This window comes from Vulpes vulpes, chromosome 2, assembly GCF_048418805.1.
Source record: "Vulpes vulpes isolate BD-2025 chromosome 2, VulVul3, whole genome shotgun sequence".
In the NCBI taxonomy this organism is placed as follows: domain Eukaryota; kingdom Metazoa; phylum Chordata; class Mammalia; order Carnivora; family Canidae; genus Vulpes; species Vulpes vulpes.
In genome coordinates, this window is record NC_132781.1 from 44,928,968 (window position 1) to 44,944,529 (window position 15,562).

Below are 15,562 nucleotides of genomic sequence, written 5' to 3' on the forward strand. Positions count from 1 at the left end.
TTTATTCATGAGAGACACAGAGAGAGAGAGGCAGAGACATAGGCAGAGGCAGAAGCAGGCTCCATGCAGGGAGTCTGATGTGGGACTCAATCCTGGATTCCAGGATCACTACCTAAGCCCAAGGCAGACACTCAACTGCTGAGCTACCCAGGTGTCCCCACCCCTCAATGTTTCTAACACAGTATTTACCCATAGTGTTAGCAGTACATGCTGTACTTTGAGAGCTTCCTTGGAGACTAGGGAAAAAAGAAGCCCATGTTTACGCCTTTGTAATTTGATGGACCCATTGTTTTCATTTCCTTGGGAAATCCCAAAGAGGCACAGTAGTAGGGACAGCATTTTGTGTCTAAAACAAATTCTTTTTACAGAACTTTTTTGCCTTGTGTTCCTACTTCTCTGCCATTTGAGAGTTGCTCCATTGAGAAAGGCACCGCCACAGTTCTGCCCCATTAAATATGAATGAGAACTCCCACTTACTGAGCTTTCCCTGCATGCCAGATGTTGTTTGAGCTGCTTTATATACATATCTCATGCTTTACATACATAGTCTCATTTGATCCTCAGGCAGTTCCACATGGTGGGCATTAATGTCCCTTCACATTGCAGGGAACAGCCAAGGCTTAGAGAAGCTAAGCAGCATATCCAAGTGATAGAGCCTAGACTCAAACCCAGGTTTGTCACTCATTAATGACGACACCAGCCATGTAGTTGCTCAGGCCAAAAAAGGAATGAATTTTGATTCCTTTTTTTCCTACACCCTCACATTCATTTTCTCAGCCCGTCCTCTTGGGTTTACTTCCTAAATATGTCCCAAATCCGGCCACCTGTTTCCATCTACACAGCACTAGCTTAATCCAGTCCTGTATTAGTCTTTGCCTGGAACACAGTAGCAGCCTCTTAGACTGGTCTTCCATTACAGCTCATCTTCCTCACAGCAGTGGAATGATACTGTAAAAGTCTAAATTAGATCATATCACTTCCTTGTTTAACCTCCCCCCCCCGATGATTACCCAGTTGCTATGAGAAGAAAATCTCATCTTTACCATGGCCCACAAAAGCTATGCACTTGGGCTCCTGCTGCCTCTTTTACCTCATCCCCCTGTCCTCCTGTCTGTCCCTCAGAAGCACCAAATTCATTCCAGCCTTTGCACCAGGTCATGCTGCTGAGAATGTTCTTTGCAGATCTTTGCCTGACTAGCTCCTTCTCATTCTGGTCTCTGCTCAGATATCACCTCCTTGAGGAGGCCTTGTCTGATCATCCTGTATAAAGAAGAATTTAGAAATGTTTTCAGGGGTGGCTGGGTGGCTCAGTTGGTTAAGCGTCTGCCTTTGGCTCAGGTCATGGTCCCAGGGTCCTGGGATTGAGCCCCTTATTGGGCTCCCTGGTCAGCGGGGAGCCTGCTTCTCCCTCTCCTCCCTGCTTGTGCTCTCTCTCAGATAAATAAAATCTTTTAAAAAGAAAAAAATACGTTAGAAATATTGCTTTCAAATGTACATTACTTTCTGAAAATGGCCTAATTCTAAAAATAAACTATTTTGCTTTAAGTTGATAGGGATTTTTTTTCCCCTGTATCAGGCAAAGCAAGCCAAAGTTTGGGGTGTATAAATTGTAAATGTTTGCTTGGTTATTGCACCATATTGTTTCTCAGCAGGATACCATAAAACTCATTGTCCTACTAATAATTACCTTGACCTAACACATTGATCACAAGGCTTTCTTCATACACTGAGTCTGTCTGGCAACCTAATAGCATCTGAGTAGTGTTTAGGCTGAAAATTAAGTAGTTTACATGATTGTAAGCAGTATGGTCTTAAAACCTAAACCAGACACTGGCATGATTTGTGTTTTTTGTGTTTTAATTTTTTATATTTTCCTGAATTGTTTTTGTTAGGATTTTCCTTTTTCTTTTCTTTTTTTTTTTTCTTCGTAGTATCTTCAGCTGACAGAAGATACTTCCTGACACTTGACAGAGTTCACACTATATAGTCCGTGTGCTGTCCTTCTTGTCTTAGGGGTTAGTTCAAGTTGGTCTGCTGATAATATGCAAAGATGTCCCAAGTACATGTAGAAACACCCTCTCTGGGGTGCTTGGGTGGCTCAATCGGTTGAGCAGCTGTCTTCAACTCAGGTCATGATCTCAGGGTCCTGGAATTGAGCCCTGAGTCAGGCTCCCTGCTCAGCGGGGAGCCTGCTTCTCCATCTCCCTCTGCCCCTCCCCCCTGCTTGTGCACATGCTCACTTGCTCTCTCTCTCTCAAGTAAATAAAATCTTAAGGAAAACAAACAACACCCTCTCCACCTGGCTTCTTGTCCATTCTTTGCCCTTCCCCTCATCCCCAGTGCTAGCCAATCCCTTTTCTCCTCCTTGTCCACTTAGTTTTCTTTCAGTTCCCTGGTATAAGCAATATCTGGGGGTCAAATTTGTGAAAAAAAAAAAAATCTGAAGAGCTGTCTCAATTCTTTTGTTGCACTGGAATTATCATCACCGGGATCCCTTATATGTGTCATGTGTTCTTTGTTGCCTTTCGCACCCTTTATCACATCTGACGCTTCCTGGAGTCCTGTAACAGGAGACTTTGTGCAGAATATGGGGCTGCTGTGGCCAAGAGAAGTTAGGTGATTGGCCAGTGCTGCTGCTAAAACTTTACCACACCTCCTGCCTCTAGCTTTTCCACCATCCTGTGGTCCCACTCAATGATGTGTTTTAAAAGAGTGGTCATAATCAGATCCTGAGAACTAATTTTTCCCAAGGAATTTTGCTGTTTATTGTAATGAGACTTATTTGGGAAGGGACTTCTTTCTATAATCTAGAACACGTAAGATTGGCTTTATAGTTTGTTCTTGTATTCTAATCCATCTAGCATTTTGATTCATTCATATTTAGGGGGCAGCTAGGAAATTCCAGGTACCCAGATATTGGAGGAGGGAGAAGGACAGACATGATCCCCACCATCATAAAATCTAGTGGGGACAAGACAAATAAATGGACAGTTGCAATATTTTAATAAATACCGAGGTAGGTGTATATGCTGGGTGGGATGGAAACATGTAGCAGGGATATCTAACCCAAACTTGAAAGGCAGGGAAGGCTTCCCAGAAGAAGGGACTTCTAATTTGAGGGCTAAAGAATGAATGAGAGTTTTAGCCAGATTGGATTTGGGATTGGGGTGGAGTGAGCAATAGGTTTCAGAAAGATGGGAAATAGTATAAAGGCTGGGAGGTAAGAATGTGGTCCATGTTGTTTCAGTTCTGGTTCATTAGATCAAATTTCATAATTTGGCAGTTGGAGAGACTCAGAAAAAGCAGATAATTGGGAAAGGTATTGAGAATATGCTCACAAAATACCTATCACTTTCTCATGTCTTCTTAACAGAAAAAACTTGAGTGTCCACCCCCATCCACCAATCCCTTTCTGGAAGATGAGCCAGCACCAGAGATGGAGGAACTGACAATGGAGAAAGGAGATTTAGATCAAGTAAGTCCAGTTTGCCCTTCCACATGCCACTGACCTAATGTCTGCTTCTGAAAATGGCTCTGTTCACTCTAAATGTGGCCCTTTGGCCATTGACCACATTCAGAGATTACAGCTTTGGTGGTCTTCATAGAAAGCCTTTATCTAAAGGCATATTTTGAAAACTGAGTGAAAGAGCAGCCTTTCTTGCCAACCTCCATTCCCAAAAAGCTCCCCTGCTGGAATGAGCAACCCACACCCATTTAATTGGTCTGTGCGGTGCAGCTGCGGGGCAGGGTGGGGGCGGCCAGAACTCTACCCATCTCGTTCACCATCTCCTGCACCTGCCAGCCTACCTCTTGGTTGTGTTCTCATCTGGCTGGTGACGACACAGGAGAGGCTTGAGACTCCCCAGTGGAGTTAGTAGCAGCAGCAGCTAGGAGAGGCCTCCACTCAGTGCAAGCTGAGCATTTGAGGTCTGGAAGGCATCAGGGAGGCCTGGAAACATCAAGTGACCAATGGCATATTTGGAGAGTTACTTTTCAGAGCACACTAGCACTTTCATTTCCTTCAGATTTTCTGTCCAACTCTAAATTTCCTCTCCCTTCATCCTATAGAATGGTGTTTTTGTTTCGTTGCCATTTTATGACAGAGCAGTTAGAGCAATAAATCAGACCTTTTCCTGTCTGGATTAGTGATCCTTCTTTAATTTTCTACACTTGGCTGCTTGAGGGTTATTTTATAGTGTTGTTTTGCTCCAGACACCACAGAAAGGGGAGGCTGGCTGGGAAGACCAGCCTGGGAACCCCATAGCCACACACTTGCAGCTAACCTGCATTCCTCGCATGGTGACAGTGGGTGTACCTCCAATCTTGGCAGGAGCAAAAGAAAGAATTTCTAGGAGCAATCCTGAAGTGATGCAGTAAAATGTGTCTGGTCCACTGATTAAATAATTATAATAACATGGATACCTTGCATTTTTATGGGCTTTATAGTTTCAAAAGTCTTTTACGTGCTTTATTTCATTTCATCTTTCTGGCAATGCCTGCCTCTTGTTTTATAGGATTTTATATGAGCCGCTGTATGCGCAGGTCAGAGAGATTAAGTGATTTTGCCCAGGGTTACAGAGTTTGGGCATGGACAAGCTAGGACTGGTAGCAAAGTCTAGATGTCAGAGAGTGGAATTCCTTTCATGGAGCTCTTTTACTACTCCAGGCTGTCTCAGTGAAAAGTGGAGGTCACAGAAATGAACCCTGTGAATACAAGGTGAATGAATACAACTGGAAGGATACCTTATGGCTATATCCCAGGGACTTGTGGGATTAGATGTAATTGATTTAAAGCCATCCTATCAGCTAGTATGGGAGAAAACAAAAGATTTCTAATAACTAAAGAAATAACCTCTCTCACATTTGGGGAGGAAGGACTGGGATAGGAAGGAGTATGGAAGTATTGCTCATTCTTCTGGTGCGTCCTCTACCCACACTCCATCACCCATACTCTTGGTGCTTGCTTTGGATCATAGTGCCATTCTCAGGGCCCTGTGCCTTCCCAGTGCCAGTGACTGTTTTTGTTCTTCTGCCATGGAAAGTAATTGATCTCTTTAGCTAGTCATCTCTGGATATCATTAAACTGGATTTGATGAGGCCCCTGTTACCACAAAATCAGTTTAGTAGATAAAATATGATTTGTCTCTCTCAGAGCACTTGTTGCTCACCCTGGAATCTAGAGGTGATTGTTGTAAGGACCAAGACTGCTCATTCTAAGGACATAGAGCACAGGTATGGGGGTAAGCAGAGGCAGACTCTGGTCCACCATTAGCTGACCACCTGGTGGGTTTTTGCTCTCTCTAGACTTGCCATAATATTTCCATCTTTAGAAAGAGCCCGTGGTTGTCAAACTATATTCCTCTGTGCCCCATCACATGTTGGCTGTGGGAGTTGGGAGGAGACCATGGCTCTGACTCCCTCCAAACAGAGCAGTTCTGTTCTGTTCTGATAAAAGTTCTGAGTCACTTTTATCATGAAATTTCAGGTAAAATTTCTTCTGAACCTGAGGTTTGAGATCTGTTTAGAAACAAAGTACCAAAAACTCCTGGACTAGATGACCCACCTGCAGTCTCACTGGCCGTTACTTATTAGTGATAACACCTGCACACCGTCTCCAGCTCCCTGCAGCCTCCGTAGCACTTGTCTTGCTTGTGGTCCATTAGGTGGGAGCTCCAGGATCTCCCTCTTCCCAACCACTTACTTCTGGAGTTAGCTGTACAGGAAGTGCAGGAGCCCCGCATGACCTTAGGGAGGAAGTCCACAGAAAGTGAGAGGTAAGCTGAGCCAGAAGTATAGGGGAAGGCCCCCATTGATGGCCTGGGGTTACTCAACCCATTGTGTCACTGCAGTAAGTAGACATGGCCCTCAAGGGCAGCGTAGGCTATTGAAAAAGGAGTGTGAACTTGAAAAAAGGTGTTTAGTCTGAGCCACCAGTTGCCGAGTCCCAAGTGATGAAAAATGGCATCTGAAAGGGGCTTGAGGGTACTCAAAGAAAAGAGGAGAAGAAATAAGGAATTTCTGGTTTTAAAATGTACCCTTCTGGTGATCCAAGCAGTTAGATTTAATCTGTTTACATTGGATGGTAATAAAAGGAAGTGGGGCCAGCTGCAGAGCTCCTTACTGTGACAACAGTAACCTTCTATTATTCCCTCAAACTCCAGGAGGAAATAACTGAAACATCTGTGGCTCTTGGACAGAATTCACACACTCAGATAGGCAGCCCGAATGCTACTGCTAAATGACTTAGTATGTTCTTTCAGCAGAGACACAACCCTTTTGGGGAGCCAGACAGTACACAAGGAGACACCAGTTTGAGCTGAAATTCCAGCACCTCTTATCTAAATATGAGCACAGTCACCAAGCAACTATAGGCTGGAGGCAGCCCTGTGGAAAAAAAGCAAAAAGGAAACTTTGGGCAGTCCCTCCCATTGTTCCCCTTTTGCTTCCAGCTCAGACGAAAAATGCTGCAAGGGACCAGAAGCTGTGGTGTCAGGTGTCTCCTCACTGCCAGGAGTGGCATTAGTGGGGAGAGGCAGGGTGGAGCAATCACCTGCCCATAGGGTTGGGACACTCACACTGTCTGATGATGCAGTTCTCTGAGTGCCAGTTTTGGAGTGATCTGCGGTGCCTCATTGAGCACAGGATCTGTGGAAGACTGACCAACATGAGTTTGTTGGAATAGCACATAGCTATTTTCTTGTATCACTTAGAATTTGTCTCTTGTACATATTCTGAATGAGCTCCTCAGGCTTCTCTAGACCTAGATTTTTATTGTATGTCACTTTTGCACATGCATAAAAAGGAAAATAAGAGCAAAATAAATAAGATATTCCTAAGACAACTTCACATTCAGAGTCCCAACTCCTGTCCCACGTTGTTTTTTTGTTGTTGTTGTTATTATTGTTTTTTGTTGTATTTTTTTTTTTAGACTTTGTGTTTTGAATTGTAAACTCATAAGTAGTTGCAGAGTGCAAAGAGGTCCTATATACCCATCTCCCATCCCAGCTTCCCCCAGTGGTGACAGCTACTATAACTATAGTGCATTATTAAAACCGTGAAATTGATTCTAACCCCTATTTTACTCAGGCATGAATGCCCATGTTTTCCCACGCTGGTGTCCTCTGGGCTATCTAAAGAATTGGTGACATGCCATTGCTTCAGTGTTCCTTTACTGTCTGGGGTTATTTGCCAAGCCATTGGCATCCATCTCCCAAGCTTTTTATTGTTATTTTTACTTTTTATTTATTTATTTTAAAGATTTTATTTATTTATTCATGAGAGACACACAGAGAGAGGCAGAGACATAGGCAGAGGAAGAAGCAGGCTCCCTATAGGGAGCCGGATGTAGGACTCGATCCCAGGACCCCAGGATCACAACCTGAGCCAAAGGCAGATGTTCAACCACTGAGCCACCCAGGTGCTAACTAATTTTTACTTTTTAAAAGGAAATACCTGGGCAGCCCGGGTGGCTCAGCGGTTTAGTGCTGCCTTCAGCCCAGGGCCTGATCCTGGAGACCTGGGATTGAGTCCCATGTCAGGCTCCCTGCATGGAGCCTACTTCTCCCTCCGCCTCTCTGTCTCTCGTGAGTAAATAAATAAAAAATCTTAAAAAAAAAAAAAAAGAAAGAAAAAGAAACGAAAATACCTAAATTAGAGAAAAGTTTTCAGAGAATTACAAGAACTCTCAAATATCTTTCCCCTGGAAAGATAACATTTTGCTACATTTACTTATCTTCCTTTTCTCCCCCCCACCCCCATTCCTCCTCTCCCTTTCTTTCTCTCTCTCTTCCTCCTCCCTCTCTGCCTCTCTTTCTTTGGAATAGTTTGTAAGTTAGCATGTATCATGTCCTTTATCTCTAAATATTTCTGTATGCAGTTCCTAACAAGAAGATCATTCAGTTCAGTTACCACAGATCAAAATCAGAAAATGTAGTTTCAGTGTAATACTATGATCTAATTTATAGAGCTTATATTTCATTATGTAGCCATTCTAAGGTGATAAACTAAAACATTGTCAGTAATTGGAAAATTGCCCATAAATTAGTAAACAAAGCCAAATACAAAATATTTTATTTAAAACATGTTGATTGGGCATCCCGGGTGGCCCAGCGGTTTAGCGCCACCTTCAGCCCAGGGCATAATCCTGGAGACCTGGGATCGAGTCCCACGTCGAGCTCCCTGTATGGAGCCTGCTTCTCCCTCTGCCTGTGTCTCTGCCTCTCTCTCTCTCTCCTCTCTGTGTATTCTCATGAATAAATAAATAAAATATTTAAAAAAATAAAACATTGATTTCGGGGATCCCTGGGTGGCTCAGCAGTTTAGCGCCTGCCTTCTGCCCAGGGCGTGATCCTGGAGTCCTGGGATCAAGTCTCACATCAGGCTCCCTGCATGGAGTCTGCTTCTCCCTCTGCTTATGTCTCTGCCTCTCTCTGTGTGTGTCTCATAAATAAATAAATAAAAATTTTTAAAAAATAAAAATAAAAAACATGTTGATTTAAGATATGACAACATTCTGTGTTATAAACTCCAGTTTATAATTACCAGAAGCTATCCTGCAGATGTGTGAATTGTTTTGTCACAGGAAAAAATATAAATGGGATAATTACAATCCTTATAATGACTATTAATAAAAAGCTATCTGGGTATTGTGGCTATAGTTTTCAATTCTAAAATCAGATATCTAGTCTTATAAAAGTTAAATCACATTTATCTATTCATTTAACAATCACCTTATTGAAAAGAATGAAATAATAAAAAATAGATAACTGACTTAGAAAATACAGAACAATTAGGTAAAGACCACCCATACATAGCACTATGTCATGGATCTGCCGCTTAAAATGATGGAAGAATGAGAGAAACTCCCAGGGCATCTGAGAAATGAAGTAGAACTTTGAATTCAGACAAGACAAACTCCATGAACCCAGGCTGGGGCGTCTCTGGTGGTCTCAGCCTCAGACCTGACTTTGGTGGTGGCTTCTGGATAAAGCAAAACAACCCGAGTGTAATTATTTTAGGAAGGACCAGAATTTCTAAAAATCTTGCAAAAAAAAAAAAAAAAAACAAAACAAAACTGAAGACATGGAACTCTCTAAAGGTGATAAAGGGAGAGTGGGAGAGCTGAACAGGAGACTGGGATATGTCTAAGGTTGACATTTAATTTACAGTGTTCATTTCCAGTTTTTACAGATGCTTTTAACTATTACAGTGTTTTATTTTTAAAAGTTACTAGAAGAAGGGAATCATTTTTCTGTTTGTCATTAGGGGCTTAGTTTTTCCTCTATTAAGAGATATGAACAGTTCCATTCAACAAGTATGCTATGAGTATCAGTTTATTCCCAAATTGTACTCTAATATCAACCCCAGCAAGGGTTCAGGGTCCTTTTGTTGGCATTTGACAATGAATAGAATTGACTTTTTTTTTTTTTTTAGGAATACAAAGAGATATGTAGGAGGATATTCACTTATTTCTTAGATATTCTGAAAAGGAATTAAGAAGCAAACAGTTTTTAAATGCTTGCCTACCTAGATGGCCTATATATCAGTGGTTTTTAAGTATCAACTGGGGGCCAGCACTGGCCCTGTTTTACAGTGGCCCAAGGCAAAAACTAAAGATAAAATAGTCTGCTTGCCTGCCTATCTGTCTATGTATCTATCTATCTGGTATAGGATCACCAACTGGTCACCTAGGTGGGTCAGTGGTTGAGCATCTGCCTTTGGCTCAGGTCATGATCCCAGCTGGGATCGAGTTCCATATCAGGCTCTCTATGGGGAGCCTGCTTCTCCCTCTGCCTATGTCTCTGCCTCTCTCTGTGTGTCTCTCATGGATAAATAAGTAAAATTTAAAAAAAAAAAAAAAAAGAAGGTCACCAACTGTCTTTTCATAGGAAGGACTGCCCTAATGCTATTTTCTCCCTATAAAGTATTTGGGTATAAAATATTCTTAAGGGACTGGTGAGAATGGAAAGTAGCAAAACAAAAAGTTAGCAATGCTATGTTGGTCCTTTAAGGTTCTTTTTCTTGCATTTACTCATCAATTCAACAGTTCAGGAACCATCTCAGCAAAGCAACACTATAAAAGAAAGAGTTCTAGTTCAGGAGATAGGAAGCTTCACCATGTGCCTTTGGGCAGGCTGCTAAGTGCATTTTAGATGTAATATAGTAGTCTAATTCCTACACCAAGGGTTGTTGTGAGGAATAGATGAGATGTTATTTCATGTACAAGTGCTTGATCCATAATAAAAACCACTAAATGGAGGCCATCAAGAATAGACGTGAAAGCATTTTATAAATTCTAAAGCATTATGCAAATATAAGGTACTGTTATTAGCTAGGATTAAATTTTTTTAAACAGTCATATGATGAATAGTTTCCAAATTAAAAGCACATGTGTTATCAGAATAGCAGTAAATCTTTCACCATACAGGGCAAGTCAGTGATATTAACAAAACTGGCTCATTGTTCACAGACTGGCATGAATCAGTGCAAGACATAGTCCCAGTTCAGCTACACGGAGTGCTTATCTGTGTCAGGAGTAAACTTTGAAGGGATTTTTTTTTCTTTGAAACTGCTTGAAAACTTGAAAAAATGGCTTAAGTATAGATTTCTTTCTTTCTTTTTTTTCCTCTCCCTTTACAGCCAAAGAAGCCTAAAGCCCCAGACAATCCATTTCATGGCATTGTCTCCAAGTGTTTCGAGCCTCATCTCTACGTGTATATTGAGTCCCAGGACAAGTGAGTGATGAACGTTTTGCTGTTTTCTACTGCGTTTCTCCCTCCTCTAGTCATGGTTGGGCCTCACAAGGGCACAGCCCTTTCCAGAGGCTGAAGGAGGTCACAGGCCTCCTGTGACCCTCCCTGGAAACCTTCTAAGGAGATTTTTCACTCATATGAATATTATCATTTATTGTATCCATAAATCTTAGAACCCTTAGTTTTACTCTAATAATAAGGTCCTAAATGGATCCTAACAACCTCTTCCCACATAGGTACTGAGCTCTTATATAGCTACACTTGTCAGCCCACAGGGCTTGACCATGGCAGGCACTGGAAAATAGAGAAAGAAAGCCTTGTCTCTAATATACATATTTTTCAGTATAATTTGTTTAGGTTTTCATTTTGAAATGATTTAGACTTCTGAAAAAGTTACCAAAAATCCTCATATATCCTTCCCCCAGAGAATGCTACTGTTTTACATAATCACAGTTATCAAAACCAGGAGGGTGACATTGTGCCATGAATGTCTACTTTCTGGCCCAAGATCCCATCATGCATTTGGTTGTCACGTCTCTTTAGTTTCCTTTAACCTTGAATCCTTCCACAGTCTTTTGTCTATTTCTCATGACCTTGACACTTTACAGAGTATTGATTGACAAGTTATTTTCTACATTGCCCTCAAATTCAATTTGTCTGATGTTTGCTCTTGGTTAAATCTAGATTTTGCATTGTGGGCAAGTATACCATACAGGTGATGTCATGTCCCTCTGCTTACGTCACATCAGGAGGCACTTCATGTGGCTGTGTCTCATTACTGGTGATGTTAACTTTGATCACTTAAGATGGTGCTTGCTAGCTTTTTCTGCTTTGAAGCTACTATTTTTCTCTTTGTAATTAATAAGTATCATGTGGGGGAATACATTGGGACTATGTAACTATTCCTGTTTCTCCTCACGCTGTGCCCACTCATTTTGACATCCCTTGATGATTCCTGCCTGAAGCAGTTATTACTGTAGTGTTTGCCAAATGTTGATTTTCCATTTCCATCATTTCTCCTGTATTTATTAATTGGATTTCTTCTGTAAAGAAGCACTTCCCCTTCATCCCCCTGTGTGTGTGCTTATTTATGTCAGTATGCACTGGTAGATTCTTACTTTCTTTTATGGATTTTTTTTTAAGATTTTATTTATTTATTCATAGAGACAGAGAGAGAGAGAGAGGCAGAGACACAGGCAGAGGGAGAAGCAGGCATCATACAGAGAGCCTGACGTGGGACTCGATCCAGGGTCTCCAGGATCACGCCCTGGGCTGCAGGCGGTGCTAAACCGCTGCGCCACCGGGGCTGCCCTCTTTTATGGATTAGCATCCATTTAAAATACATACTTTTTACAAACACAGGAGTTCCTAAAAATTTTCACAAAGCAGCCCACTGCTGCCAAGTTTCCTCACAGTGGTCAGAGGAGTATGTTCAAGTTCCAGTGTCCATTTTTCATGAAAAAGAGGAAGGCCTCTCCTCATCCCTGAATTTCTGTCCACAGCCAGAGGATCAATTGAAGACCCTTCCACACTGGAAGGCAGATTTTGGAAAAGTCAGGTTTCTGGAGACAGGCTGGCCCTGGCTCTGAGACGAGGCCTTGTAGCCTAAAAAACGTACTTGGGAGGACCCGACAGTGGCTCACGTGGGGAGCACAGTATCGACTGTGAGAGAGTTCTCAAGGGAAGTTCTCTGGGAAAGCATTTAGGTGCTGAGATTTAGTCCCCCCCCCCCCCTTTTTTTTTAATGCTTCTGTTGTGGGTTAGCAAATTCTTGTTTCCCAATATGTTTCAGAGGCAAACCATAAGATTAAGAGATTTTTTTTAAAAAAAAGGAGAGAGAGTCTTTTTCAAGTGGATTCACTACATGGGACCTTATTATTATTCACCTATTTGATTCTGTAGATTGCATCTAATTTTTGACCCCATATAAATACAAAATGTAGGGATCCCTGGGTGGCTCAGCGGTTCAGCGCCTGCCTTTGGCCCAGGGCATGATCCTGGAGTCCCGGAATCGAGTCCCGTGTCAGGCTCCGGGCGTGGAGCCTGCTTCTCCCTCCTCCTGTGTCTCTGCTTCTCTCTTTCTCTCTCTCTCTCTCTCATAAATAAATAAATAAATAAATAAATAAATAAATAAATCTTTAAAAAACAAATATAAAATGTTTCATATTAAAGTTGTAGGAAATGAACTTTGTAGAAGAGCTTCTATGTTAACAGAAACAACCTCCTGCCCCCAGCCCCCAAAGAAAGAGGTGCTTTCACATTTGCCTTGCAAAGCCAGGCTGCCACCTCCTCTCTATTCTTTGGACTTACGTCCAAAAGCACACAGAAAGGCAGTAATTGCTATTGCCATTTGCTCCTTTGGAACACCTTGTCTTCTGTGTTAAAAGGTTTTTTCTCAGGAAGTTAGTGAGACACCTCAAGAGACAGGTAAAAGACCAGTTATTTACCTAAGAGATTAACAGGTCTTAGAGCAGCCCACCTAGATCACTATTTTTGGACAAAACCTCTTCTTCTCTCATCAACTCCAATTCTTATTTTTAAAAAGGTTTAAAAGCTGTTGGATCCAGAGTTTAAAGTGGATATCTGAAATAACCACGTACTTTCCTCAGACCTACCTGGTCTAGAGAGTTGTTTTTCTGAATTATCTTAATTCTGGTATCTACTCTTTTCACATAGCCTGGATACACATAAAGTGTACTCATTGTTCATGATACTTCCGGCAGAGAGCCAGACCACCCTTCCTTAGGGACTCTCCATTTCTCTATGAAAAATGAAGTGCTGGCCACTCATCCTGCCGTTTGGCCTCACTAGGATGTTTCCACAGCACTGGGGAAGTAGCAGAAGCTACTTGTAGGAGAATTGCGTAGGTTGTGCTGTTGTCGCTCCAGAATAAGCAGCAAAGCTTGAAGTAGAAAACAGAATTCAAGAAATCCATTTCCTCATCTTTTAAAGCAGAGAATCAGACAAAATAATGCCTATGGCAGTGGCTATTAACCTTTTTTTGAGTCATGGATCCCTTTGAGAGCTCAATGAAACTGTAGACTCTCTTGACAAAAGAAAATTCACGTAAACCCACACACTATCTTGAGTGCAATTTCAAGGGGTTCTACGAAGTCCTTCCTCCCTTTTGTCAAAGAAACCTAAGGGAAGAAACTCAGGTGGGGACTGATTTTGTACTTATTACAGTCTTGTAGCTTTGACTCAAAAATATGCAAGGGTGGAAAATCTTAGACCATTCACAAGCTCCCAGGTGACAGAGACCCAACACAGTGTAGTGGAAAGAGCGTGGGCCTAGATGCCAGACAGACCATGATTTGAGTCTGCACTCACTAGCCTGGGACCTCAAGCGTGGTACTTAACCTCTTGGAGTTTGTTTTATCCTCTCTACAGTCAAGTTAGTAATGTTCCCCTCACAGGATCAGTGGCGAGGATGAGATGAGATGACATGCTGGCATTTGGCACAAGTGATACCTGCCCTGCCCACCTGGTGCTCTTGTTCCAGACTCTCAAGTAGCCCTGATCAGTGTTGCCAGCTTTCTGTTGGGCCTGGCATGGAGTCCGCCCTCTCATCTCCCAAGCCTTTCACCTGCCCAGGCAAAGTTCTGGCAGCACCTGTCCCAGCCAAAAGCCAAAAAGCAGCGGGAGAACTGCAGAGCCAGTACCTAGGGAGGAGGAAGAAAGTAAAGATATCCCCAGAGCCGTCTCCTCAGCAGATTGGGCTAACCAGTCCTTCTATGTTTTAAGCAGCTTTCTCAACTTTTGTTTATGTCAAGAAGGAAGTTATATAACTTTTACTCTTGGGAATGTAGGATTTTCTCTGGCTGACTCTTGGAGAAGAGATTTCTCTACATAGACACTTTCTTCAAATTGCAGACAAGAGTGCCCCCATTACTCCTTAGTACTTCAGTGTGTGTTTCCTATAAATCAGGATACAGTCTACCTAGCCACAGTGTACATATCAATGTCAGGAAGTTAACTTGATCCATTAGTACCATTTAATTCATAGACTCCATTCCATTTCACTGATAGTCCCAGTCATGTCTTTTCTAGATCCAGGATCCGTGCCAGAATCACAGGGTGCATTTACTTGTCATGTCTCTTTGGTCTCTTCAATCCAGAAATATAACTCATTCTTTCTTTATCTTTCATGACCTTGAAATTTTTGAAGAGTACAGGCCAATTTGTTTGTGGAATGTCCCTCCATCTGAGCTTGACTAATGTTTCTTCATGATTTATGATTTATGCAGAAGTGATGCTGAGTTCTTCTCAGTAATTCATTTTAGGAGGACACAGTGTCCTACTTGTGTTCAATTTTTATTACTTGCTTTAGATGGAGTCTACCAGGCTTCTCTATTTATTAATAAGTAATAATAATAAGTGTCAGGAGAAACATTAAAACCCTATAAATAGTCTTTTTCTCATCTTCCACCTCCTGCTGATACTTGCCTGAATCACTTATTACTAAAACAGTTGCCAAATGACAATTTTTCTAATACTGTCATTTCTTCTGCTTTTATTAGTTTGCATTATATTTTAAGAGAAAGCTTTCTCTTTTCCACATTTATTGTGTCAGCATGTATCCATAGATTCCTATTTTATTCAGTGGGTTATATCTGTTATTACCTTCTTTTTTTTTTTTTTAAGATTTTATTTATTTATTCATGAGAGACACAGAGAGAAGGCAAAGACATAGGCAGAGGGAAAAGCAGGCCTCTCTCAGGGAGCCTGATGTGGGACTCACGTTCTGAGCCAAAGGCAGACGCTCAACTGCTGAGCCACCCAGGCATCCCCCGTTATTACCTTTTTTAAAG

At 41.9% G+C, this 15,562-nt stretch overlaps 1 protein-coding gene across 3 annotated transcripts in view; it reads left to right on the forward strand.

The window, feature by feature from the left end:
- Positions 1–15,562, forward strand: part of VPS53 (VPS53 subunit of GARP complex) — a 140,421-nt gene that overhangs the window by 71,941 nt on the left and 52,918 nt on the right. For 2 of the 3 annotated variants that reach the window (XM_026016052.2, XM_072747920.1), the window contains 2 exons: positions 3,374–3,475; positions 10,639–10,733. In XM_026016052.2, coding sequence (XP_025871837.1) covers positions 3,374–3,475; positions 10,639–10,733 — 197 coding nt within the window. The remainder of the gene's footprint in view (positions 1–3,373; positions 3,476–10,638; positions 10,734–15,562) is intronic. The other variant, XM_072747919.1, reaches the window with a different exon arrangement.